The 25,590-nt window shown below is 44.7% G+C and overlaps 1 protein-coding gene across 1 annotated transcript in view; it reads left to right on the top strand.

Annotated features, from left to right (window-relative positions):
* The window catches only part of LOC138267165 (nuclear receptor ROR-alpha A-like), a 250,950-nt gene that overhangs the window by 180,908 nt on the left and 44,452 nt on the right, over positions 1–25,590 (top strand). Inside the window, exons 7-9 of the mRNA XM_069216015.1 lie at positions 7,515–7,636; positions 14,630–14,762; positions 14,850–14,957. Coding sequence (XP_069072116.1) covers positions 7,515–7,636; positions 14,630–14,762; positions 14,850–14,957 — 363 coding nt within the window. The remainder of the gene's footprint in view (positions 1–7,514; positions 7,637–14,629; positions 14,763–14,849; positions 14,958–25,590) is intronic.

Below are 25,590 nucleotides of genomic sequence, written 5' to 3'. Positions count from 1 at the left end.
CCATGCAAACATGTCTCAGACCTTCCATTGCAGTGTCTGTGTGTGCAGTTTTAAACTGACATATCAACCTGGCAACTGCACCCATTTGTTTGACCCAAACCCTGCCTTTTTGAACATGTAAGACACCCTAAGGTAGGCCCATGGTAGCCCCATGAGCAGAGTGCAGTGTAGTTAAAAGGTAGGACATGTCCTGGTGTGTTTTAAAAATCCTGACAGTGAAATACTGCCAAATTTGTTTTTCACTATTGAACTAGCTATTTCTCCCACAGGTTAACATGGGGATTGCCTTGAAACATCTCTTAAGTGTAATTTCCCATTGGGAGCAGACAGAAATACGTAGTTTGGGGTCTTCAAACTCACAATTTAAAAATACATCTCTTAGTGAAGGTGGTTTTAAACTTATGTGTTCGAAAATGTTGATTTTAGACAGTGGGCATTTTCTTGCTTAATCATTCTGTGCCTCTGCCTGGCTGTGGGATACACGTCTGGGTCAGGAAACAGTTAGGCAGGTTGTGAATTCACCCTAGACAGTCACACACAGGGTGCTGAGGTATGCGCTGAACATCCCAATGGGTCTTCCTAGTCTAGAGTGGTGAGAGGAGCTGACACTTGCACCTGAATAGGGCTGTGCCTGTCCTTAAACAATGCTGTCTCCACCCCATGGAGTGCATCTGGAGCGAAACCTTGGCAAGGCAGGATCTTCTGAACAACAGAGACTTTTCTTTTAAGTTTGCCCACTTCAAAGGCAGAAATGAGTATAAATAGTGAACCCAAAACCCCAGACTTTTAGAACACTACTGGAGCAAGAGTAGAAGAGCTGAAGAGCTGTAAGGAGAAGTACTGCCCCATTGCTGTGTGTGCTTTGCTGGGTTGCCCTGCAGTTGCTGCTTCTGCTTTGGGGAAGACAAGGACTGGACTTTCCTGTGTATCCTACTTGTGAAGTTTTTCCAAGGGTTTGGACTGAGCTTGCCTCCCGTTATGAAGTCTCAGGGACAGCAAAGACTTCATCTACTAGCCGCTGGGTTCTCCTGCTGAGGACCCTGACTCACCAGGTTGTGCCCACTCCAGTTCCTGGGCACTTGAGAGTAAAAGCTGGCATAAAAACAAGAGGAACCAGGCACATCGACTCTGGACTACGCCAGGACTGGCGCCGCTGCCGGACTCCGCACTGCTGCCTGCACCTGAAGCTGTGGTTCCCGCTGAAGCGCAACAACGGTGACTGACACTGCAGACCGGACGCCAACCCAGCACCTCTGAAGTCCCATGACATTGTGAGCCCTGAGTGCTGTGTCACTGATATCTGGCACCTGACTCCGCTGCGGTGCCTGTGGCTCTGTGGTGTGGCCGTGACCCTGTGAAGTCACCTCATCACGGCTTGAACCGATGGACTCATCGACCCTGCTGGATCATCAGAAACCACCGCCTCGCAGCAGCCTCACCTCCCCTGCCTCCATAAGGAACCAACTCCTTACCTCGATAAGGAACCAACGCCTCACCTCCTGCGTAGCAGCACGTAACCGAGGCTGCACTGGCTTCAGATGCGCCTCATCTCCTTGACTCCATGCTTTGCCTTTGACTGCCTCATTCCTAAAGTACTGTACCTGGGGTCCGTGCGACGTGACCGGCACCACACTCCCTCGTGAGAGGCATCGAAATGTTGAGAATGACTTTGGCATGACACCATGATAGCATCAGTTGGAACTATTGCGTTTCTAATCGCTTTATTGGGATTTAATCTTTAAACATTCCTATCTTTGCTCATTTAGGTCTAGTTTTCCTTAGACAAATATTGGCTATTCTTCTAAACTGGTGTGGTGTCCATTTGTAGTGTTTTCACAGTGTGTGGGTACAAATACCTAACACATTGCCTCTGAGATAGGCCTGACTACTAGTGCCAAGCTACCAAGGGGGTGAACCGGGGTTATCTTAGGAGTGTGACTCCCTTACCCTGACTAGAGTGAGGGTCCCTACCTGGACAAGGTGTAAAATAACTGCGAACTAGAGACCCCATTTCTAACAATAAGGCATTAATGTTTTGTTTGACTGATGCAAACTCTTGCTCCAGAAGTTTGCTTCAGCAAAACCAAAAGTATGCAGGGTGAAACCAAAAAAGCATGGTGCGTGCTCACTCTGCATAGTGCTCTGCCTACAACGTCTAGGAGGCACTGGTAGCTGCACTGTAAGCAGTGAAATTCTGCAAGTCAGGTGTGGACCTTAAATTAGGATGGGTGGTTCTCTACTGGGGAGAAAAGAGGCCTAGGCTTCCACCAACCTGGCAGGCTTCAAAGGGTATGTATGGTACCAGAATATGTGTCCGAATATTATCAGGCAAGAATACTGTGCCCTAATTGTTTTTTTATAAAAAATATCTCCCTATTGTCTTAATAGACAATTCACATCCAAAGGGATGATATTTTTGCAAAAGATATTTAAAACATGATTTTTTAAATGTCAGTACCATATAATATTCTGACATAAAACATCTAGGGCCAGATGTAGGAAACGTTTAGCGAGTCACAAACGGCAAAAATTGCCGTTTGCGACTCGCTAAACGCGTTTCCCAATGCAGAAATGCATATTGCGAGTCGGTACCGACTCGCAATATGCATTTCAGACTCGCAAATAGGAAGGGGTGTTCCCTTCCTATTTGCGAGTCTGAGTGGTATGCAATACCATTTGCGACCGCGTACGCGGTCGCAAATGGTATCGCAGTGACCATCCACTTCAAGTGGATGGTAACACACTCGCAAATTGGAAGGGGTCCCCATGGGACCCCTTCCACTTTGTGAATGGACCCAAAAATATTTTTTCAGGGCAGGGAGTGGTCCAAGGGACCACTCCCTGCCCTGAAAAAATACCGAAACTAAAGGTTTCGTTTTTTCCTTTAAGGAAAACGGGCTACACTTAAAAAAAAAAAACTGCTTTATTGAAAGCAGTCACGAACATGGAGGTCTGCTGACGACAGGAGGCCTCCATGTTTGCGAGTGCCTATACTCGCTATGGGGCCGCAATTTGCGACCCACCTCATGAATATTGATGAGGTGGGTCATTGCGACCCCATAGCGAGTCGCAGTCGGTATCTGAGACACCGTACTGCATTGCAAATTGCGACTTGCAATTTGCGAGTCGGATGGACTCGCAAATTGCAAGTCGCAATTTGCAATATTGCTACATCTGGCCCCTAGTGTGTGGTGAACCATGGTATAAATGAGGCCTTAAGTTCGGTCTTATCACAGATCATTTCTTTGAAACGGTGTGGTGCAAAAAAGTATTCAGTTTTCCTGGGTCTGTTATTGTTAGTCCATAGGCTCTTTCCTGTTGTCAACCTTTCTGCATCTTGCTTTTAATAGACTCAGAAACTAACTTTGTAGCAGGTTTAATACAAGCTTTGTGAGCTGATACTGCTACAAATATGTATGCAACAAACATCATTCCCCTCTCCCATGTACGTAAGTGAAACGTTCTTGGTCACTCCAATTTAAATAGACATTGGCAAAGCCAATAGGTTGGGCTATATGAAAGTAATTCTGTACGGATTAGTAGTTTTATATGTGAATGTGTGAGAAGATTGTAACAGAAAATTCAGATCTGACCCTACTAGAATACTTAAATATGTTTATTACCAAAAATAAGAACAAGCAAACAAAGACGATTCATTATTCAGACAGGCAAGCTCCACAGAATGAAAGCACAGAGCATATAATGCTGTCTTCCCAAATTTCTCTACTTTAATTTATTTTCTTCACCTACAACATAGCAGAATGTACACATGATGATAATTGTCCTAGAGACAGTGAAGGCTAAGGCCAGTGTGTTATGGACAGTACATAGAAGAAATATGTATAAGAGGATCTGTTGAGTGACTCTGGGGACCGAATGATGACCTAAATGACGAGTGATAGAGGAGCTGCAGATAGATGGTTAAGTCATGACGTTGATGCAAACATCTGAATTCTCTCACATAAAATGGAAATTGTGTCATGACATTGATGTAACCGTTCAACATAGATAAGATTGCAAGAGGAGCTGGTCTACTTTAATATCCATTTACCTAAGCAAAATGTAATGGCTAAGATGTAAAGAAACACAAAATACTTTGGGTCGGTACAAAACTTGATGGACACCCCAGTATGCCAGGGCTGACGAAAGTTAAACTGGGGAAGACAACGGCTGATAGGCCGGATCTAAAGCCCAAACTCTCCCTATATTTCTGTTTTGGAGTACTGATGCCATGAATGATGGCAAACAGCTAAAGCTGTCCATAGTCAAGCCCTGAAAAGGAACCAGTGTCTGTTTTCTGATCAACAGCAGAAGGGTTGATAATGGAAAAGGGCCATGGAGTAACTGAGTCAAATTCAAATATTAGTGTACATTTCATTAGAAGGTAAGCAGAGCATCCTGTAAATTGAGCAGACAAAAATTATCATGAATAATATTTTCCACACATAAATCACCTTGTCTCTTTAAGATGGCTTTTACAATACATGCTTTACTCACAATTACAACAATAAAATATACTCTAAGATGGTATTTCTATGTTTTATACCATTGGATACAAATTTGCCCACAGGAAAACAAACCTGAGGTGATGACAATGGTAAATCCATCAAAAAGGAAGACCTATACTCTCTTTACAGAGTAATCATAACAAAGGAGCAAAATAACCTTTACGTGGCATGCATATCCATCTCACAAAGAAAATTAAAGTTCATATCTGTCTCTTTAAGAATATTTTCATAAAAGCAAGAGACAAGATTAAAAAGAGCTTGTCTCATATTTCATAACACCTCAATCCAAAAAGTTGTTTTCAGAGGCAAATATGCCATGAATGTGAGAACTGTGCTATGTAGGTATAAGCAGGACAGGTACATGTGTGTTTTATCTGTCCTGGTAGTGAAAAACTTCTAAATTTGTTTTACACTGCTGTGAGGCCTGCTCCTTTCACAGGATAGCATTAGGGCTACCCTCATTTACTGTTTGAGTGGTAGATTCTGATCAGAAAGGGGATAACCAGTTATTATTTAGTGTGGCCAGAATGGCAATGGAAAATCCTGCTTATTGGTGAGGTTGGAGTTTATGTTACTATTTTAGATTGCCACTTTTAGAAAGGGAGCATTTCTCTGCACTTAAAATCCATCGGTGCCTTACAGCCTGTCTCCAATCAACGCCTGGGATGGGTTGGTTGATAGCTTCCTTTTGCATTTCACCCAGACAACCACAAACACAAGATACTCAGTCACACCTGCACTCATCTGCATACTGAGTGGATCTTCCTGCGCTGGAATGGTGAAAGGCCTGACACTTACATTTCAAAGGCTAGTGGCCTGCCCTTCATCAATGAACTGCCAACCCCACTACTGGGACACTGGCTGACAGACCTGTACTGAAAGGGGATGCGTGTGGGTGACATACAAGTTCACCAAGTCCTATCATCCTCAATCCAATGGTCTTGTAGAGAGACTCAACAAGACCTTGAAAGGCATGATCACAGGCCTCCCTGAGGCCACGAGGCGTAAGGTGGGTGTCCTCTTGCCATGCCTTCTCTTTCCTTACAGAGAGTTACCCAAGAAGGAGGTAGTGTGCAGTCCCTTTGAGCTCCTCTATGGGTACTCAGTCACACCTGCACTCATCTGCATACTGACTGGGTCTTCCTGAGCTGGAATGGTGGAGAGCTCGACCCTTACATTTCAAAGGCTAGTGGCCTGATCTCACACAATAGACTGCCAACTCACTTACAGGGACCCTGGCAGAAAGACCTGTACTAAAAGGGGAACTTGTGCACTTCAAAACCACTCTTTGACGTCTCCCCCACATCAAAGACATTTTTGGGTATATAAACTGGGTCCCTGACCCCACCAAATCAGACACGTCTGTACCTGCAATCTGTCAAGAGGAACTGCCTGGCTGCCCAAAGGACTCATTTGGACTGCTTTTCTGAGTAGGACTGCTGCCCTGCTGTTGCCCTGCTGCCCTGAGACTTTGCTGAGAAGTGCTCTCCAAGGGGTTAGATTGAGCTTGCCTCCTGTTTTCTGAAGTCTCAGGATCAAAAAGACTTCATCTCCTCAAGAAACTCCTTTTCGCTGAAAATAGATGCACAGCCTGCCAGAAACGACGCACAGCTGTGGTGCTACCGAGAAATCGCCGCACAGCCGAAACAGAACGATGCAGCCCGACTTCCTGAGTAAAGAATCGATGCAGCGCCTGCCTTGCAGCCAGAAATTCAAAACACACCCCTACCGGATCGACGCACAGCCGAACAAGAAATACGCAGCCCAACTTCCAAAGTTAAGAATCGACGCAGCAACTGCCGTGCAACAGAAAATTCAACGCATTGCCTACCAAATCGACGGAACGCCTGTGACTTTGTTCTGCACTCCCCGGATTTCCATGCATCGTCCCTGGGCATCAAAAAGAACCCCGCATCACAGTGAGGAACCAAGACTGCGTGCCAGAAATCAACGCAAAGCCCTTTGCTGCATGGAAAGAAACAACACATCATCTCAGCCGCGCCAGAAATTCCAACGCTCACCCTATTTTTCCATGCATCTCCTCCTCTGCGGTCTCTGTGCATGTTAATTTTTATGCAAACCAGGTACTTTGTGCAAACAAGAGACAAGTGTGATTTCTAAGATTTAAGACTCTTTTCAATCTTGCAAAAGTGAAATCTCAACTTGTGCTTATTAAATCTTTATCATTTTGACCTTAGTTTAACCAGATAAATATCTTATATTTTTCTCAACCTGTGTGGTGCATTTTTGTGGTGTTTTCACTGTGTTACTGTATGATTTAATGCAAAAATACTTTACACATTGACTTTGAAGTTAAGCCTGACTGCTCAGTGCAAAGCTACCAGAGCGTGGGCACAGGATAATTTGGATTGTGTGTGACTTACCCTGACTAGGACTGTGGTCCCTACTTGGACAAGGGTGTATACCTCTGCCAACTAGAGACCCCATTTCTAACACTGTCTTAATCACTTTTCCCCCTATATCATATCCACCTTAATATGTGGCGATTATTTACACTTGATTCCACTGACCTCATATGTAAAAGGGGCAGTCTTTCATCAAGATATGCAGCATTTGGTATTCATCTACTTTATGATTATGTATGCAGCTTCCTTCTTTATACCATCCGTTAGTGCCGAAGTGTGTGGAAACCAAGAGGAAACTGAACTGATTGAATCGTTTATCCCACTGACCAGCAGCTAAAACTTTTTGTTGTTCCTCTTTTTTAGAGAAATGTTTCAGCGGTGCAGCCTGTATTACAAAACCTGCACAGTGAAGTGCTCTATTGCCCACTGTTTAGGGTGCCGCTTCTATAAAACACCAACAGTGGTTATGTAGTGGTCGCTAGTATGCAATGTCAGTTTGATCAGCTTCTTCTAGCACTGGGATACGTTTTCTTACCGATGCTTTAGCAGTGTTTTTCAGAATGTTCATGATTCACGTGGCAAGAAAGTAAAATTGTCAGTACGGATTGTTTCATTTTCACAATTTTTCACTCTGTCTCAGAAAATCTGACACAAAACGTCCTAAATGCACACAGACAAACATGTCAGTTTCGATTCGAAGACTTACAGCTACTGAGGTGGGAGACGTTCACCCGTAACGAAGTTTACAGCTACCAAAGAAAGGTAAGAAATCATGGGAGAAAACAAAGTAGACACTGGCAATGCCAATTGTTTTGACTTCTGGATATTAAAAAATATGTTTATACGCTCAAGTGTTAAGAGACAAAATATATAACTTGAACTGAAGTAGCAAATTATTAGTTTTCAAACACACAGAACTATCCATTGTTGATGAGTTCAGGAATCTGTGTGTGAGGAGACCTGTGGAGTTGAGATAAGGCCTCCGGGACTCGCTTTGCGCGCCGTGCGAATAACACTCAGGACACGTGTTCGATTTTTTACTCCGCTGCAAGCAGGACGGCATTTTCAAATGCTCACACTCTGTGTTTCCTCCCCCCACTTGCTTCCAGCACTTTATTTATTCGCCTCACTACGTCACCCCAGGTTCTAACCACCGCCCATGGCGGGAAGAGGGGGAAGCGGGGCAGAAGGGTGAACCAGTTCACGTCACTGGTTGCGACATTACAGAGACCTACCGTGTTGCCACTTGACCTGCAACTGTTGTTTGTAACAGGGGTGATATTAGTGGCACAACCACACTCTCTCTGCTAGAATGTCAGTGACGTTAGGAGAGAATCTTTTCACTATACAAATACCAAAATGAATAGCACTTTCAAGGAAAAGGCGTGTGGTACAGTATGCTGAGTCATGGGTTGAAGGATGTAAAGAGGGGCAAAAGGATGCAAACGAGGACCGCACAGGGTGCAATGTGGGACTCTGGGGTACAAAGGGGGACAACTTATTGCAGGAAGGGGTACATACAGTTCAAGAAAGTGACTGCAAATGGGCCACAAAGCTATTGTTTAGATAGAGAGTTATGACTTTAGTCATGGGATGAGTACTGCAAACAACCAGCTCAGCTTTCGGTGTGGAAGAGTGAAGCGTTATTCACTTTTTACAACATATAGGGGGTTATTACAACTTTGGAGGAGGTGTTAAACCGTCCCAAATGTGACGGATATACCACCAGCCGTATTACGAGTTCCATAGGATATAATGGACTCGTAAAACGGCTGGTGGTATATCCGTCACTTTACCGTCACTTTTGGGATGGATTAACACCTCCTCCAAAGTTGTAATAACCCCCATAGTGATCTGGTTTATAGACATATATGTGGTCTTAGTACCATGATGGTGCCTAAAAACTAACTGGCACTGTGTTAGGAGTGTTGACCTCCACGTGTTCAACATAATAGAAGTATCATTTGCTATTGCCACCTGGATTTTTTAAAATAATTAGCATAATTATTTTGTTGCACGAGTAGTAATTCTTAGTCCTCACTTCTGATTTAGAGCTTGGAGGCAGAGTAGTGTTCGTCGGTATAGCAGAGGGCATTATCTCCACCACCTCAATGGCACTCTGCACACCAAATTAAGAGATGACTACCATTCCTGTGGTCATCTGTAAGACAGTTCCCTTCAATGTACTAACGGTCTGGTGGTCAGCAGCCACCTGTTTGATGGGCATCCACCCAACAGTTTATATTTTGTGTATTTCAGAAAGCTCCTAAAGTAGGAGTTTGTTTCAGAAAAAAAAATGACTCTCAAAACCCTGGGAGCTTACTCTCAGGGAGTAGGGGCTCATTATTTGTTTTGCTGTCACTCATCACAAGGTTTTTCGTAACAGTGACAGACCCGAAAAAAAGGCATTACACTGTCCACCCTAAATAAGGAGGACAGTGTAATGTTCTTCCTCTGATGGGCCCTACTGTGTTTTGCCACCAGAGAAAGTATTCCATCAACGGAGCCAGCGGGGGCCAGATCAACAGAATACTTGAGGCTTGCCTATGTTTAAATAAGGTGGGTGGACCAAGGCTTTCATAGGCAGAGAACACAGTCACGTTAGTGTAGGAGTAGGAGTACCATGTCTGCCAAACTGCAAATCAGGACCATAGTCTCTTCATTGCTCAAACAAAACTCCTAAAAAAACTTGAAAAATGTGGCTTGAAGTCGAATTGACAGTGTACAAAGCGGACTCGGCCTTGGAGAAGTTCAAGGAGTCCAAGGCCACGGCTCGGTCCCTTGGCCTTTCTGCTGCCACACCCCCCCCCCCAGTCTGCTTTTCGTCCCTTTCGTGGCCACGGAAGGGGCGCCCTGTCGTGTCCTCAACCCAGCCAACGGGCCATGCACGCTAGACAGCCTATGCATGGCCAAGGGCGCAAAATCCCATGTGGTCATGGGACAGGGAACCAGAGGTCTGTCCAGTCCACCCCTGCCCCCGCAGCAGCCTCCAAACCTTCCTAGTCTGTCCCCTCACTCCCGCCCAGTAGGAGGCAGAATCTGCCATTATCTGCCCCACTTGGAACATATCACCGCGGACGGGTGGGTTTTGCAAATAATTCGGAAGGGCTAATCCCTCCCTTTCGAATCCGCACCACCACACATGCCACCATTCTTCCATCCCCTTTCAGAGGATCATTTGGTGCTTCTCCGCCAGGAAGTCGCGGCTCTCTTGGCCAAGCTATAGAAAGGCTCCCTGTGCCAGAAGTAGGTTGTGGTTGTTATTCCCGCTACTTTCTGATACCAAAGAAGGACAAAGGCTTGCGCCCTATCCTAGATCTTCGGGATCTGAACTACTTCCTCAAGAAGGAGAAGTTCAAAATGCTCACACTGGCTCAGGTTCTGTCTGCCTTAGACCCAGAAGACTGGAGGGTAGCGTTAGACTTGCAGGACGCTTATTTCCACATCCCCATCCTGCCTGCCCACAGATGTTACCTACGATTCGTGGTAGGTGACAAGCACTTTCAGTTTACTGTGCTCCCTTTCGGCCCTTTCGGCCTTACCAATGCCCCTCGGTGGTTGCAGCTCATCTGCGCAGGTTAGGGGTCTCAGTCTTCCCCTACCTAGAAGACTGGCTGTTGAAGGCGCCTTTGCCCCAGACAGTGGTCTCACACCTCCAGACTACGGCGAACCTCCTGCACCAGCTGGGGTTCACTATCAGCTGCCAAAGTCACACCTGACTCCATCTCAGACGCTCCCTTACATCAGGCAGTTCTGGACACAGTGCAGTGTCGGGCTTATCCTCCCCAAAAGCAAGTCCAAGACATTCAGGCTATGATTCTGATCTTTCAGCCTTGGTCTTGGGTTTTGGTGAGACAGACTCTGAGACTGCTGGGCCTCTTGGCCTCCTGCATCCTGCTAGTAACACATGCCAGGTGGCATATGCGGGCTCTGCAGTGGGAGTTGAAGTTCCAGTGGGCACAGCATTAGGGGAATCTCTCCGACATGGTCCAGATCTCGGAGGGGACTGCGAAAGACCTGCAGTGGTGGCTTTTGAATCCCAATTGGGTCACTGGCAGATCCCTCTTCCTTCCCCAACCAGATCTCTCAATAGTGACAGATGCGTCGCTTCTGGGTTGGGGCGGCCACATGGGAGAGGCGGAGATCAGAGGCCTCTGGTCTCCGGCGGAGTCGCGACTCCACATAAACATGCTGGAGCCCTGAGCGATCAGACTTGCGTTGAAAGCATTCCTTCCCTCTCTCAAAGGGAAAGTGGTGCAGGTGTTCACGTACAACACTACCTCCATGTGGTACTCCAACAAACAAGGCGGGGTAGGGTCCTGGACCCTATGTCAGGAGGCACTACGCCTCTGGACATGGCTGGAACATCAGGGCATTACCCTGATGGTTCAACATCTGGCGGGCTCTCTCAACGCCAGAGCAGACAAACTCAGCCGCCGACACTCTGTCGATCACAAATGGCGTCTCCATCCGGAGGTGGCGCAAGGTCTCTTTCTCAAGTGGGGAAAGCCTTGGTTAGATCTGTTCGCCTCCGCAGAGAACGCACAATGTCAGCTATTTTGCGCATTGGAGTTTCCAAGGCGGCACTCGCTCGGAGACGCTTTTCATCTTGAGTGGAACTCCGGCCTCCTTTACCCCTTCCCGCCTATCCCTCTTCTGCCCAGAGTTCTCAAGAAGATCAAGAGTGACCGGGCCCAAGTTACCTTGGTGGCTCCGGACTGGGCTCGAAGAGTGTGGTATCCTGAGCTCCTGAGCATGTCCATCGATCCTCCACTCAGACTGCCTCTTCGGGCGGATCTTCTGTCGCAGCAGCAGGGGACGGTCCTCCACCTGAACCTGTCCAACCTCCGCCTTCATGCGTGGAGATTGAGCGTCAACAGTTGACGGCATTTGCCCTTCCACCCGAAGACTGCAATGTTATCTTGGCAGCCAGGTGTCCCTCAACTAAAACTGTATACGCCTGTCGTTGGAATAAATTTGTGGCATGGCGCACCAACAAATCTGTTGACCCCCTATCTGCCCCTCTTTCAGAGGTTCTTCTATTTATTCTTTCCTTAGCCCAGCAGGGCTCTGCATTGGGCACCCTTAAGGGGTATCTGTCTGCCATTTCTGCCTTTCTTAGGCTTCCTGATCAGCCCTCACTCTTTAAATATCCTCTTGTGAGTTGGTTCTTAAAAGGGCTCACCCACTTATTTCCTCCCACTCCCTTCATCATGCCTCAGTCAGATCTTAATCTTGTGCTTACTTTCTTGATGTGTACTCCCTTTGAGCCTATGCATAATTGTCCCTTACGGCTCCTCACATTCAAAACCGTCTTTCTTATTGCCATCACCTCTGCTCGCAGGGTGAGTGAGCTTCAGGGCCTTTCTCCAAAGCCTCCGTACTTGTCCATACACCCGACAAAGTGGTGTTACGCACTAGAGCTTCCTTCCTTCCTAAGGTGGTTACACCGTTTCATGTAGGCCAGTTCATCACTTTGCCTACCTTCTACGCACCCCCACATCCTTCCCATGAGGAGGAGAGACTCCACCGTCTGGACCCAAAAGGAGCGTTGGCGTTCTATCTCAATCGTACTAAATACTTCCGGGTGGACGATCAACTCTTTGTTGGCTATGTGGGTGCGAAGAAAGGGAAGGCGGTGCAGAAACGTACCATCTCTCGATGGGTGCTTCTTTGCATCAAAATGTGCTACGCTTTGGTGAAAAAGCAACCTCCTGAAGGCTTGCAGGCTCATTCTACCAGGGCCACTGCTGCATCCACTGCGTTTGCACGCAGAGCTCCGGTCCTGGATATCTGTCAGGCAGCTACGTGGGCATCCCTCCACACGTTTGCTAAACATTACTGCCTGGACAGTCAGGTCCGTCGGGACGGCTTCTTTGGTCGTTCGGTCCTGCAGGACTTTCTAGTATGATCTTAGTTCGCAGCCCACCACCGAGGATGGCATTGCTTGGGTATCTATTCTAAGGTAAGGAATCTGCAACTAGAAGTCTCTGTGAGATGTACAAGTTACTTACCTTCGGTAACGAAATATCTGGTAGAGACACATTCTAGTTGCAGATTCCTTACTGCCCACCCATCCTCCCCGCTTGCGAACTGACTTCTAGGTACAGGGATTCCTCCTTTCAGGTCCTTAGCTCTAGCGCACCAATATCAGTGTTCTTAGGGGCTCTGGCGTGGAAAGTCGTTAAAAGAAACTGACATCACTGCGTGAGGGCGCCGTCTATGTACTACTCCCGACGTCATCACGGCGACCACGCCTACGGAGTCGACTGACGCCACCTACCGACGTGCAAGGGTATTGCTCGAAGAAAAAATCTCCGGATCCAGTCTGACGCATGGGGGAAAATTCTAAGGTAAGGAATCTGCAACTAGAATATGTCTCTACCAGATATTTTGTTACCGAAGGTAAGTAACTTGTACGATGTAAATATTGAAATGCGAGACTGCATGTCCTTACTAGGATTTTGGATATAGCGCATTATTACCTATGATACATCTCTAAAAGGGGGAAATAACCCAGAGCAATGTATGTCCCCCTTTCGATGTCTGATACAGCACTTTATTGCTAAATGCACACTCGATAACTGGGGGTAAAAACCCAAAGAAAAATAAACTGCACCTGCCCCAAAATTAGAGGTTGTTATTACAATCCCTCAGGTGAACTTTTGAACTTCATGGTGCTTTATACCCATCATCAGAACGCCCCCCACTCCCTTTTTACTTTGATTTCCTAGTTCTTATAAGGAAGTTGAGTACTTGTGCTCCTTGGTGGCTTAAATTGCACTTTACAATTTCTGTTAGCCCTGTCGCAAAAAGGTTTTTATTCATGTAATGATTAGTTCACTGAGATTTTGAACCTTTCTGTTAACCTAATCTCCACTACTGTAAAATGTTTGAATCTCTGGAATTTTTTATTTGGATCTAGTTTGGATGTTTTTAGCATCTTTTATGGCAGTTGTACTTTTATGATCCAGGAGATCAAAATAAAGTCATGATAATGCATACGTATAAACATACACACACACATATTATATTTTGACATTAAATAATTTAATCATAAAGTTAATTTTAAACAGGTCAATAACATTTATTGAAATGCAAACAAATAATATTTATAGATTTAATAATTCTAAATCATTTTATTATATAATACACCTAATGTATTTAGTTTAATGTTTCTGAAATTTTATTTGATTTGATTATTTCCATGAAACTAATACATATTTTTAAAATACTTTACATGTAATATATTACACATTAAAATAGGTTTATTTTTTAAATAATAAACGTTCCTAAATTACCCTATACTTTCCGACAGGGTGATCTTGATATATATGTATATGGTGGCGGCGTCTGCCCTGGTGGCGGACATATATGGCAACTAGACAAAACGAAAAATACTACTGAAAAAATACTTGCAATAACTTTCATAAATACAATTTGCAGGAGGCTCTACTACCTCATTTGAGGGGGCAGAGACATGTTAGTTCACACTTAAATGTGAATCTCTACTTGGAAAAGGTCAGTAGCAAAACAATACAGTATCTACACTAGGGTCTAGTAGTAAATTTACATGTGCACACATGTATGTTTACCTTTATGAATCTGGCTCTTTGGTTTACATTTACTTACATAGGATTGCTAACAGATGTATTGGTCAGCATCCATTTCTTGCATATGCAAAAGACAAAAAAACAAGCAAAGTGGTTTCTTAGCGGCTTTAGTTGTTGTGCATCATGCTATTTCTTTTTATAGTCCATGGAGGAGATGTGGGAGCGATGTGCCTGGCGAATTACTGATGCTATCCAGTACATTGTAGAATTTGCCAAAAAGATGGATGGCTTCATGCAGCTGTCTCAGAATGATCAGATTGTGTTACTGAAAGCGGGTAAGATATACAGAAACAGAAAAATCTATGTTACCTGTCATTTCATAATTATGGTGATTGAGTTATCTTATGTTTTCCATGTTCCAGGAGCCATGGAAGTACTTCTGGTGAGAATGTGTCGAGCCTTCAACTACCAGAACAATACTGTCTTCTTTGAGGGAAAATATGCCGGGCCAGAACTCTTCAAATCACTGGGTAAGACGATTCTACACAGATATCAATTTGTTAACTTGAAAACCAACAGGCCAGTCTCAACCCCATGCTCAAGATATTGTTGTAACATTGGATACTGCTGGAATTTAACATGGTGATGGGAATTCGCAACGCATGCTTCCCCTCACAACTTGAGACACTTCATGTTTCAAGTAGAAAACTATAGGTAAACAGGAAGAAGTTGTGGTCCATAACAGCTTAGTTGACATCTTTCAGGCTGTGTAACAAGGATTCTAAACACTGCCTGAGGCTCCCTTTACAATGTAATTCTGGTCAAATTATAACCCTATGTCTCCATTCCAGCATCTGTCAAAAACTGGGATGCACACAGACTTATGTATTGTTAAAATGTCATAATGTCTGTAATGTGCCCATGTGAAAGGTATAGTATCAGAAAATCAAGTATTTACACTGGCTAACAAAGCAATTTGAATGATTAAGGTAAACACCCTTGTGCATTTTGTGACTCAAGCTAACATATTTTCCTGGGAGCGGATACTATACCAAAATAGTTACTGTCATTCTTTTTCACTATGCAAGTCTGCATGCATCATCGTAAGCTTTGAAATGATTCATACTAGACAAGTACTTGTGGTGCCGTTGTTCTCCCTTAAAGTATGTATTTTACATCCTACTGCCACACAAAGGCTGAGAGGGGCAGCTGGGATTTGAACCTGTGAACCTAGGTCAAACAGAGACCACTGGAGCAGATGCTTTATTTAGCCCATTCAGCCACAAGTCCCAGCACAATGATCTTGATGCAATCTTTCTACTAACAAACCAGTATCAAATGTATTGTTTAGTTAATTAAAACCGTGACAATATTACAGCTTAAAACTGTATATGTAAATTATAATTACCTTAAAATAAGTCTAAAAGTACCTATGTTGAAACATTGTGCTTTTTACATACAGTACTTGTAGTGAGTCAATAAGCTTGTTACTCACAAATTCCCACTTGATGCCAGTTAATAGGCTAGGCAGCCACATTGTTTACCAATACAAAACAGCTAACCTAAGTCATCTAAACACACTGCAACCAACTTTATCTCCCAATCTCCAAGTGAAAAAAGTGTGCTAATGCTTCCTATCTCTAGGACCAGTAAGTGCTTTTTTACATAGGACGGGATTGGAGACGGTCTTCAATGACCAATATTTGTCCGGAAAGATGTGGACTCCATTCAACAAGGTAGCTAGTGCCATTTTTGAGCGGACAACTGTGTAGAATTATATGTCATGAGTGTGTCCTGTGACGTGTGTTCTGAATGGTTCACTAACTTCTTCTCTATAAGTGAACTGCTGTGAGCTTTGTTCCGTTGAAAATAAGACCATATTAAATGATGAGGGTTAGGCGACTCTAGAATTTCTGAAGAGCGCTAGTGCCAAACATATGTTTAATTTGAAATTTAGCTACGGATCGCGTGGGTTGAAGAACGCTACTATGACTTCCCTGCAAGTCCAGAAGGCTCCGTCATTGAAGCTTCTCTTCAGTAGTTGCAACCTGACTTTATGCAGCCGAGGACAAATACAAAGTGAATGAGATCTTACTCAGACTTGTTATAATGCCTGAATAAGGTTGAGCCGGAGTGCTTCCATTCTGGTGTGTTTGCTAGGGTCAGTATGTTGCCCAGACGTAAAATCACTAAGCTACGTTTTATGCACACTGAAAATGGGATTGAAAGATGGGTAGCAGGAGCCAATGTGGTTGCCATTAAGGCGAGCGAGTGGGCACTAAATTTGATTTTGTCTTCAATAAAAGATACTTAGTTGGTCGCCCTGTTGGCTCCTATTTTGAAGGTATCGTACAGCATGCCAGCTTCCTATAGTTCTGTTAGACTCAATTGTTTGGTGGAAGTGTACAAGTAGATGTTCTGGGCCGACACTATTCAGAACGTCTTTGGCGCGGCTGACCTTGTACCAGGTCTTTATCGCAGAAGCTCTTCTGGCTAGGTTTTACCTCGTTAAGCCAAATTCTAGGTGGAGTTGAGCTGGAGACGTGTACCGGGAAAGGCTGAAAACTCTACTGAATGTGTCGATTTGTATTTTGTCCACTGTTGGCGCATCCAGGCCTCGCATTGCCACCTGGCTTAGGTGATTGTTGGCAATAATTTTCAAGAGATAACTATTAAGAGTGGGAGGTAAGAGGGCCAGTCTAACATTATTGCCAAGATGGTGAAAAGCGTGTATTACGACTGAGCGCTTCTACTCAATATTTTGCCTTTGCTGCGAAAAACTTTCTTGTGTGTAAATAAAATAGGCCCAGATATTTGTGATGTGTTACTCATTGCAGCAGGATGTTGTTTAGTTCCATTCTTGCTGTGTGTCCCAAGTGGTTGCCAACTAGCATTGTTTTGGTTTTGTTCACATTGATCTCCAGGTGATTAGATCTTGCATAGTTGGCAAGAGCATTCAGTAATTTTTAAAGGCCCACCTTGGTTTGATTAAATAACACAATGGCGTCCGCTTATGACAAGTGGGTGAGGCGGAAAGGACCTTGGCTGGATGGATGAGAGTTTCTTCATCCAAAACAGATGTGAGGTCTGCCATGGAGAGGTTAAATAAATGAGGGGCTAACACACATCCCTGTTTTAATCCTAGATGTGTCTGGATCGTTCTGGACAGTCTTGAGACATGTTTAATTTTTGTTTGGATTCATGTGTCTGTATAAAGATATCACCTTCAGTAGGGAGTCTGGTAGACCCCACTTCTTCAACTTTCTCCAAAGTAGATCTCTTCTGACCCGGTCAAAAGCGGCTTTGAAGTCAATAAAACCAAGGTGCAGATTTTCCTTCTAACAATTGCATTGATCACCAACATGACGGTGGCTAGAATGTTTGTTATGGTTCCCACTGCTTTCTTGAAGCTAGTTTGGTTCAGAGGAATAATGATTTTGCTTGACCAATCTGATATGTCAGCGAATGGCATCGTTTTTTGCCTCAAAATCAAGAAGGGCTACAATCCTTTAATTGGCATGGTTTTCCCTTTCCCTGCCCCTTGTATATTGGATTTTTGATGGAACCCAACAACTTTTAATAATGGCATAACTTAGCTGAATTTCTTTAAATAGTGAGGCCAGCACCTCCAACCAAAATTCTACATCCTCTTTAAAAATGGCCTGCTGTCATTTGGTCCTGGGGCATCATCTCGACGGCCCTTGCAAAGGGTTTTGTGAACTGAGGACAGGGTATTTTTTAGATCATTTCCTGCTGGCTGCACATTCCTTCTAGATATATTCACAGCCAATTGATTGCATGTATGGTGAACAACACTACTCGGCTGATACTGTATAGAGAGTGTTGAGGTAAGACAATTCACCCATGTAGGTCCTGAAAAGTTTGAATTGTTTAAGCTTCTACTTCTGGAGTTGAGGTTGTTAATAGTTTCCCAGAATTGCCTAAGATTACTCTCCCAGAAGCTGAATATCATTTTCGCCCAGAAAAGATCTCTTGCTGCGTTCTTTTCTTTCTACAGCTGCATTGTGTAGGATTTCTTGAGGCTCTTCAGTGGCTCTCAGAGTGAAGAATTTGCGGGTTCTATTTGCAGGAGAAATAGTTTGGGCTAAAACTCAGGAATACTACAGTCCTGGTGTCCACCATTGTGCTGCCTACTTTGCTTTTTTCTATTTTGCTCTTGTCTCATAGCACTTTGGGATTTACCTTCCTTACCTTGCATTTTTGGCACCATTGTACAACATCCACCTTCTATTTTAACAGTAGTTTCGCAAAATAATTTCTAATTCATTATTTTGATGTTCTTACCTCTAATGAAACCATGATAAATAATATACTGAGTGCTTAATTAATGGTAGAGCAGAATCACTTACAAAACATATATCCATCTTTAAAAAATCTATTAAAACATATTATAATTCTGCTTAAAAGGCAGCACTAAGGTAGAGAATGAATAATGAAATAGGTGCTGCTCTTAAGGTAGAAACCCCCCTTCCTCTACAATTCCCTGTACCACCTGAGTAAGGAAATGTTACTCACTTGTAATCCTAGTTCTGTTCCAGGAGTATCCTCAAAGTCATAAGCAGTGAATAGCCCCGCCCACGTATGGGGACCTCAGAGCACTTATAAAATACATATATGTATATATACTTCAATCTGAAAAAATCTTTACTCTCACAATTGAAGCCTATACACAACCTATGAAGTCGAAATTTAATTTTCATTTCAAAAGAAAAACAAGGACTTTCATATAAGTTACCACAGAGTAAAGGAAAACCTATCCAACCTTTCAGACTTTTTTTTTTAAAGGAAAATAAATGAAAGGGAGAATTGGTGAATAGGCTGCAAGTAATACATTCAGCTAATGGAACTGCAACTGGCACTGTGCCTTTTAGAACCTCACAGTACCCTCAGTATCCCATCATGCATGACAGGTGGCAGTTAGGTCAGGCCATTTTTACGGGCCAATATAGGAACCTGGGTAAAATTTATTAAGGACTGTAGAATTTTTTTGTATGGGGAGGCAGTAGGGTTGCTTATGACTGATGAGGATACCCCTGGAGGAGAACTAGGATTACAGGTAAGTAACTTTTCCTTCTCTTTCAGGGGATCCATATCAGTATTCATAAGCAATCAATAGAATAGCAAGTCCATCCCTTAAAGACAGGATGAGAAATAGAGACAATCCAATAATTACACAAAAAGAATCCTCAGCAATGCCTGCCCAACTGGAGTATCTTCCCTGGAGTCTGATACTAGACAATAATGTCTAGCAAAAGTACAGACAGACCTCCAGGTCGCAGCTTTGCAAATATCTGCAATGGGTACATTCCTAAGGGCTATAGTAGCCACTTCACCTAAAAATAAAAAAAGCATTTGGCATACCAGGTAACGGTTTATTTACAAACTGATATGCAGAAACAATACACAAGAAATTAAATGATTGATTTGTAAAGGGCAAACCAGTTCTTACTAGTCCATAATTTATAAAGAGCCTATGTCTCTAATTTTGTCCAAATAGAATTTCAACACCCTTGAGACATCAAGGGATTGGAGAGCTTTCTCTGCCTGAGTTGAAGGATTTGGGAAAAAGTGGGAAAAAACTGTTTGATTAATGTGGAAATCGGAGATTACGTTATGAAGAAAGCTGGGACAAGTTCTCATTACAACTATGTTCTTGTGAAAATCTGTATATGGCTTTTCTGCACTCAAAACTTGGATTTCGCTTACTCTGTGCACTGAAATAAATGTGTCTAAGAAAGCTGTATTCCACGTAAAGTGTTGTAAAGAGGCCTTGTGAATAGGTTAAAAAAGAGGCTCTATTAATTTAGAGAGAAAAATGTTAAGATCCAATGAGGTAGAGGGAGTTGTAAATGGAAAGAAAACTTTATTAATCCCCTCTAAGAAATCTTTAACCACAGGAATTTTTAAAAATGAAGTTTGTGTGTGTGTGTGTGTGTGGTTGGAGGGTGAAAGGGGGGGGGGGGTCCATAAGTGGTTATGGCTGAAAGGTGTACTTTAATGAAGGAGTACTGTAAATTTGACTTTGCTATATGAAGCAGGCAAGGTAATAACATTTCAACATGACAATTACATGGATCAGAATTGTTTTCTTCCACTTTGAAGCATAGGAATGTCTTGTGGAAGGGCTCTCAAACTGTCCACAGAGTATTGTGGTAGTTCTACTGTAAGCCAAGCAGTCAATTCCAGCTATGGAAGAGTGGGATGCTGAATCGAACCTCCCAGTTTATAAAGGAGATCCTGCCTGCACAGCAACCTGTTGTGCGTGAGCTCGAACCATCACTGACAAGGCATTCCAACACTGTTAGTATCATTCTGGTTTTGGATTTGTACAGCTTGATCGAAACTGTCAGAATAAGAGGGATCTCGGGGGAACACCATAGAGAAATGTTCTTGACCAGTCAATAAAAAGGGCATTCCCCTTTGACCCCGGTTGGTAAAATCTAGAGGTCTAGTCTTGGCCTTTTCTGCTTTCTGCATCTGCAAAAAGATCTATTTGGGGACAGCCCCATTCTTGAAAATTTTCCTCCAGTACCTCATCATTTAGAACCGAGTTGGGGTCATCTTGAACAATACAGCCAAGGCAATCTGCTTCTGTATTTTGAACACCTGAAAGGTGTACGGCTGTAATTGTTAGGTTCATCACAATGGACCATTTTATATGACCTGTGATTTGAGTGACAAGGGTCTGGAATGTGTCCCTCTCGTTTTGTTCAGGTAACGCATTGTTGTAGTATTGTCTGTCTGAAGTAACAGGGAGTTCGCATTTATCACAGGAAGGAAGAACTTCAATGCTAGGTGGACCGCTCTCAGTTCTAGGAGACTGATATGGTAAGACTCTTCTTTCTCCGACCGTATTCCTCGAGTCTGGAAATGAGTCTGTAAATGACCCATGTGAGTACCTCATCCTTGGAGGGAAGCATCTGTGACAAGAGTTTGGGTTGGGAGATCCCGACGGAAGGGGATTGACACTTTTAGATTTTCCGACTTGGTCCACAATGGGAGAGACCGGAGTGCTGACTGTGAAAGAGTTAGTTTCTGTTCCCAGCTGGAGGACTGCATCCACTCATGCTCCAGAAACTGCCGCAGTGGTCTCATGTACGACCTGGCATTGGAAACTATGAATATGAAAAATGCCACTGATCTCCGTAGGGATTATATCTGTCTGTCTGAAGGATGATGAGTCTGTAACAGAGTGAGACATTCCAGGCAGATAGATTACTGTTTTACCTGAGCATTTTTCAGCATCAATGTGTTGTCCTCTTTCTACAACAGATCTATCTAAAAGTCTGATGGCTTGTTTGGAAGTACTGAAGGAGGAGGGGATCTGAAACGTAGAGAATATTAACTCTGCACAAAATTCAAGACTTATTTGCCTTTGGTTATTTTGCGCCACTCTTGGACATAATTGCTCTGAATTTCTCCTACTGAAGTAGGCAACTGAGAAAGCGGAAATCATTATTTTGGTGGAGTTTTCCCTCTGGAAGCACTTTGTGGTTGGTGGAAACCTCCTTTCCCTCTAGAAGATTTCCTGTGGTGGTACATTTGCTGCTGGTTTTAGTTCAACCAATTGCGGATTTGAGCCCTCCAAAGGATATAAAAATTGTCATAAGACCTGTATTGCTTTTTGAACTCTTTTATCTTCTCTAATCGAACTGCTTTTAAAATGTCTTTTTCCAACTTCATTCATGACATTTTGCATCTGCATGTGAACCAAATAATATTGAACCTGAAAATGTAAATTAGCAATCCTCTGTTGCGCTTCAGGTTTTAGGCCGGTCAGTGTCTATCAAGAGTTGCATCGTGTGGCGATACCAAGGCAGAACCCATGCACTGCCAAGTTGTACAAATCAGCTGCTGCCAGAATTATTTGATTTGAGACTAGCATTCCTTCATGAAATATCGCTTGGAAGTCTTGTCTACTTATATGTAAAGAGTCCCACAGGCAACAATTATATCTTTCCAAGACTGCTGTTGCACTTGCCGCCTTTATAATTATTGCAGATGTTCTGTAACTTTTTCTGCCAAAGGAGTCCATCCTTTTGCTCTCTTTGTGTGTGTGAGGGGGAGGGGGGTGCAGTAGGACCAACTGTATGTGATTTTTATAGCTGCAGCTACAATCACTGAATCCTGCCTAGGATCTCGCTTTAAACAAAATGGGGTCCTGATCCAGTGGTTTGTACTTCTTTAGAAATCTGGAAGGAACAGACCTAATCGATCCAGGAGTCAAGAATACCTGCATTGCAGGTTCTAAAAAACCTGGGACCAAAGGCAACAGAGGTCTAGAAGAGGTTCTTTGGTGTAAAGTCTCAAAGATGACTGAAGTCGATGTAGTTCTGGTGGGAATCTTAATGTTCCATTTTATAGCCCCCCTCCCCAAAACATTGTTAAAGGTGGAGAGATGATCTACTGGAGAGGGTCTAGCTGGAGGAGTGTCCATCAGTGTTGGAGAGTAATCTCTTGCAGAAGATTGTGAGGTATTTGAAGGTGAATATCTACTATGGTGAGTCTGAGACTTTGCTGATCTTCTACCTGATCATCTTGAATGAGAAGAGGCAGATTTTGCAGTAGATGGTCTTCCAGATCTACAGCGAATTTGATGCCGCCTCCTCCTCCTCAGTAATCTCAGTCTCCTTAGAGGGAATGTCTCTTTGACTGGAGATGGAGCAGAAATAGCTTCTCCTAGCAGTCTTGGAGATGAGACTGGCCCAGGAGGTAGCGAGATAGAACGGACTGTCGCCAGCATAAGGGCAATTATGTGTGAAAATAATGCAAACCAGGAGCACCAATTCTCCACTCACGTAAGCTCTGAAACCATCCTGGCGACATGTGGATTGATAGAGATCAAGACCTTGATGTCACAGACGTTAGTCTTGACCTCGACTGATGTGACAGTGAAGTCTTTGACATCAACGGCGGAAGATTGAAAGTTGATGGAAGATGCTTTAGGGAGGTGACTGTGTCTTTGAAATCGACAGTGGATGCTTCGATGTCGACTTCTTTGGTGGTGTCCTCAATGTCTACGGAGGGAGTCTCGACATTGACAAGAGTTGTTTTGTCATTGACGATGGTGTCTTTGACATCGACATTGGTGATGTTGTCAAAGGAGAGGGACTCAACATCGACAGTAGAGGTCTTGTAGTCCACAAAGGATTTCTCTTCGTCGACACTTTCCTTGATGTCAATTGACTGGGATGTTCAATGGGGCCTGGCATTGACTTTGATGGACTACCTGTCAAAGGTGATAAGGTAGGCATGGTCCTTGGCGTCATACTCCCCTGCGTTGACTGGGACTGATATTGCTCCCTTTGATCCCTTCTCTCCTTGGATCTGCCTCTAGGGGAGTCTTTGGAGCGGAAGGAAAGCACTCTGGGGGTCATTACAACCTTGGCGGTAAAAGCCGCTTACCGCTGTCAGAAGACCGCCAACATCCCGCCGCAGCCGCGGTAAACCGCCACGGTCATTCTGACCCACAACAGGCAAACCGCCAAAATACAGACATCCACAAAAGTCCGCCACACCAAAGGTCAGCGAGAAACTGGCGATGACCAAACCCCCACCGTCACGCCAACAGAAATACGCCCACACTATCACGACACACGAATCCACGCAGCGGTCTTTCAACTGCGGTATTCCATTGGCGGTACACACCGACGCGCTCAAAATACACACACTCTTACTAAACACAGCCACATTGGACAATTCAAAATACACAAACCTGAGACACATACACACACCACACCCACACACCCAATTAAATATAAAACACACACCCACATCACCCACAAACCTCCACTCCTAGAGGATCGGTACCACGCACAGAGCAATAGATATCCGAGCACCCAGACGTGCATATTACATTCACCCAGCAATATTACCATGCACTTCACACAACACACCAATACACATCACCACACTTAGCACCACACAATCCACCCCACACATCACCCACACCACCCCATGGCACCGCAAAGACACCCCAGGTTTTCTGAGGATGAACTCAGGGTCATGGTGGAGGAAATCGTACGAGTAGAGCCACAGCTCTTCGGAACACAGGTGCAGCACACCTCCATTGCCAGGAAGATGGAGCTATGGAGCAGAATAGTCGACAGGGTCAACGCTGTGGGACAGCACCCAAGAAATAGGGACGGCATCAGGAAACGGTGGAACGACCTACGGGGGAAGGTGCGTTCAATGGTATCCAGGCACAACATCGTGGTACAGCGGACTGGCGGCGGTCCACCACCTCCTCCCCCAGAATTTACAACATGGGAGGAGCAGGTCTTGGCGATCCTGCATCCTGAGGGCCTCCCAGGAGTATCTGGAGGAATGGACTCTGGTAAGTCTCATCTTCACTACTTCATTCCCCCCCACCAGCATGCCAACTCATACCCCCACCCACACCCTCACCCCCATCACACCTACTCCTTGCAAATGTCTTGCCATCACAACCCACCCATCCCAACCCCAAGCCCTGCATGCAACCACAAAGCATGGACACCCATCACCAAAGCATGCCCACTGGACATCACCATCCCCCCCCCAAACCACCGTCACAAAGGCCCCCACACAGGAATGCAAGCACTGCGGTACACGGGCACCCACCCATTGCACGCTATGGCACACACAGATGCAATAACCATCCCTTTATACCCCTGCAGGACCCGAACGCCACGTCACCGCGAAGGAGGGTCCACAAATGTCCACTCCACCCCCAGAAGAGGCCCACAGTGATGACAGCAGCTCTGTCAAGCTGGATCTAGATGACCAGGCCGGCCCATCGGGAACCTCAGGACAGTCGGTTCCCTTCAGACAGCCACAGGCCACAGCAGACCTTCCCCCCTCTGGGAACACCAGCACAGCACCCACCCAGCGGGCCCATACCTCTGTCCCCAGGACACGTCAATCAGCGGTGTGTCCACCACTACAGGGCACCCAGGTTAACCCACCACCCCAACAACAACAGGGACCTGGGGGCAGTGGTAGTGGGCACACGGTCCAGGGGACAGAGGCCCAGGGAAACAGGGGAACTGGGAGGGCTGCTGTGCGACAGGGGGGGGACAGGCCCAGGGAACCCACTCTCCACGAGGCCCTCTCCTCCATCATGGGAGCCTACCATCATTCCCAGGAGACGATGGCGACGGT

This window comes from Pleurodeles waltl, chromosome 12, assembly GCF_031143425.1.
Source record: "Pleurodeles waltl isolate 20211129_DDA chromosome 12, aPleWal1.hap1.20221129, whole genome shotgun sequence".
NCBI lineage: Eukaryota > Metazoa > Chordata > Amphibia > Caudata > Salamandridae > Pleurodeles > Pleurodeles waltl.
This window is presented reverse-complemented; position numbering and strand designations above follow the sequence as displayed.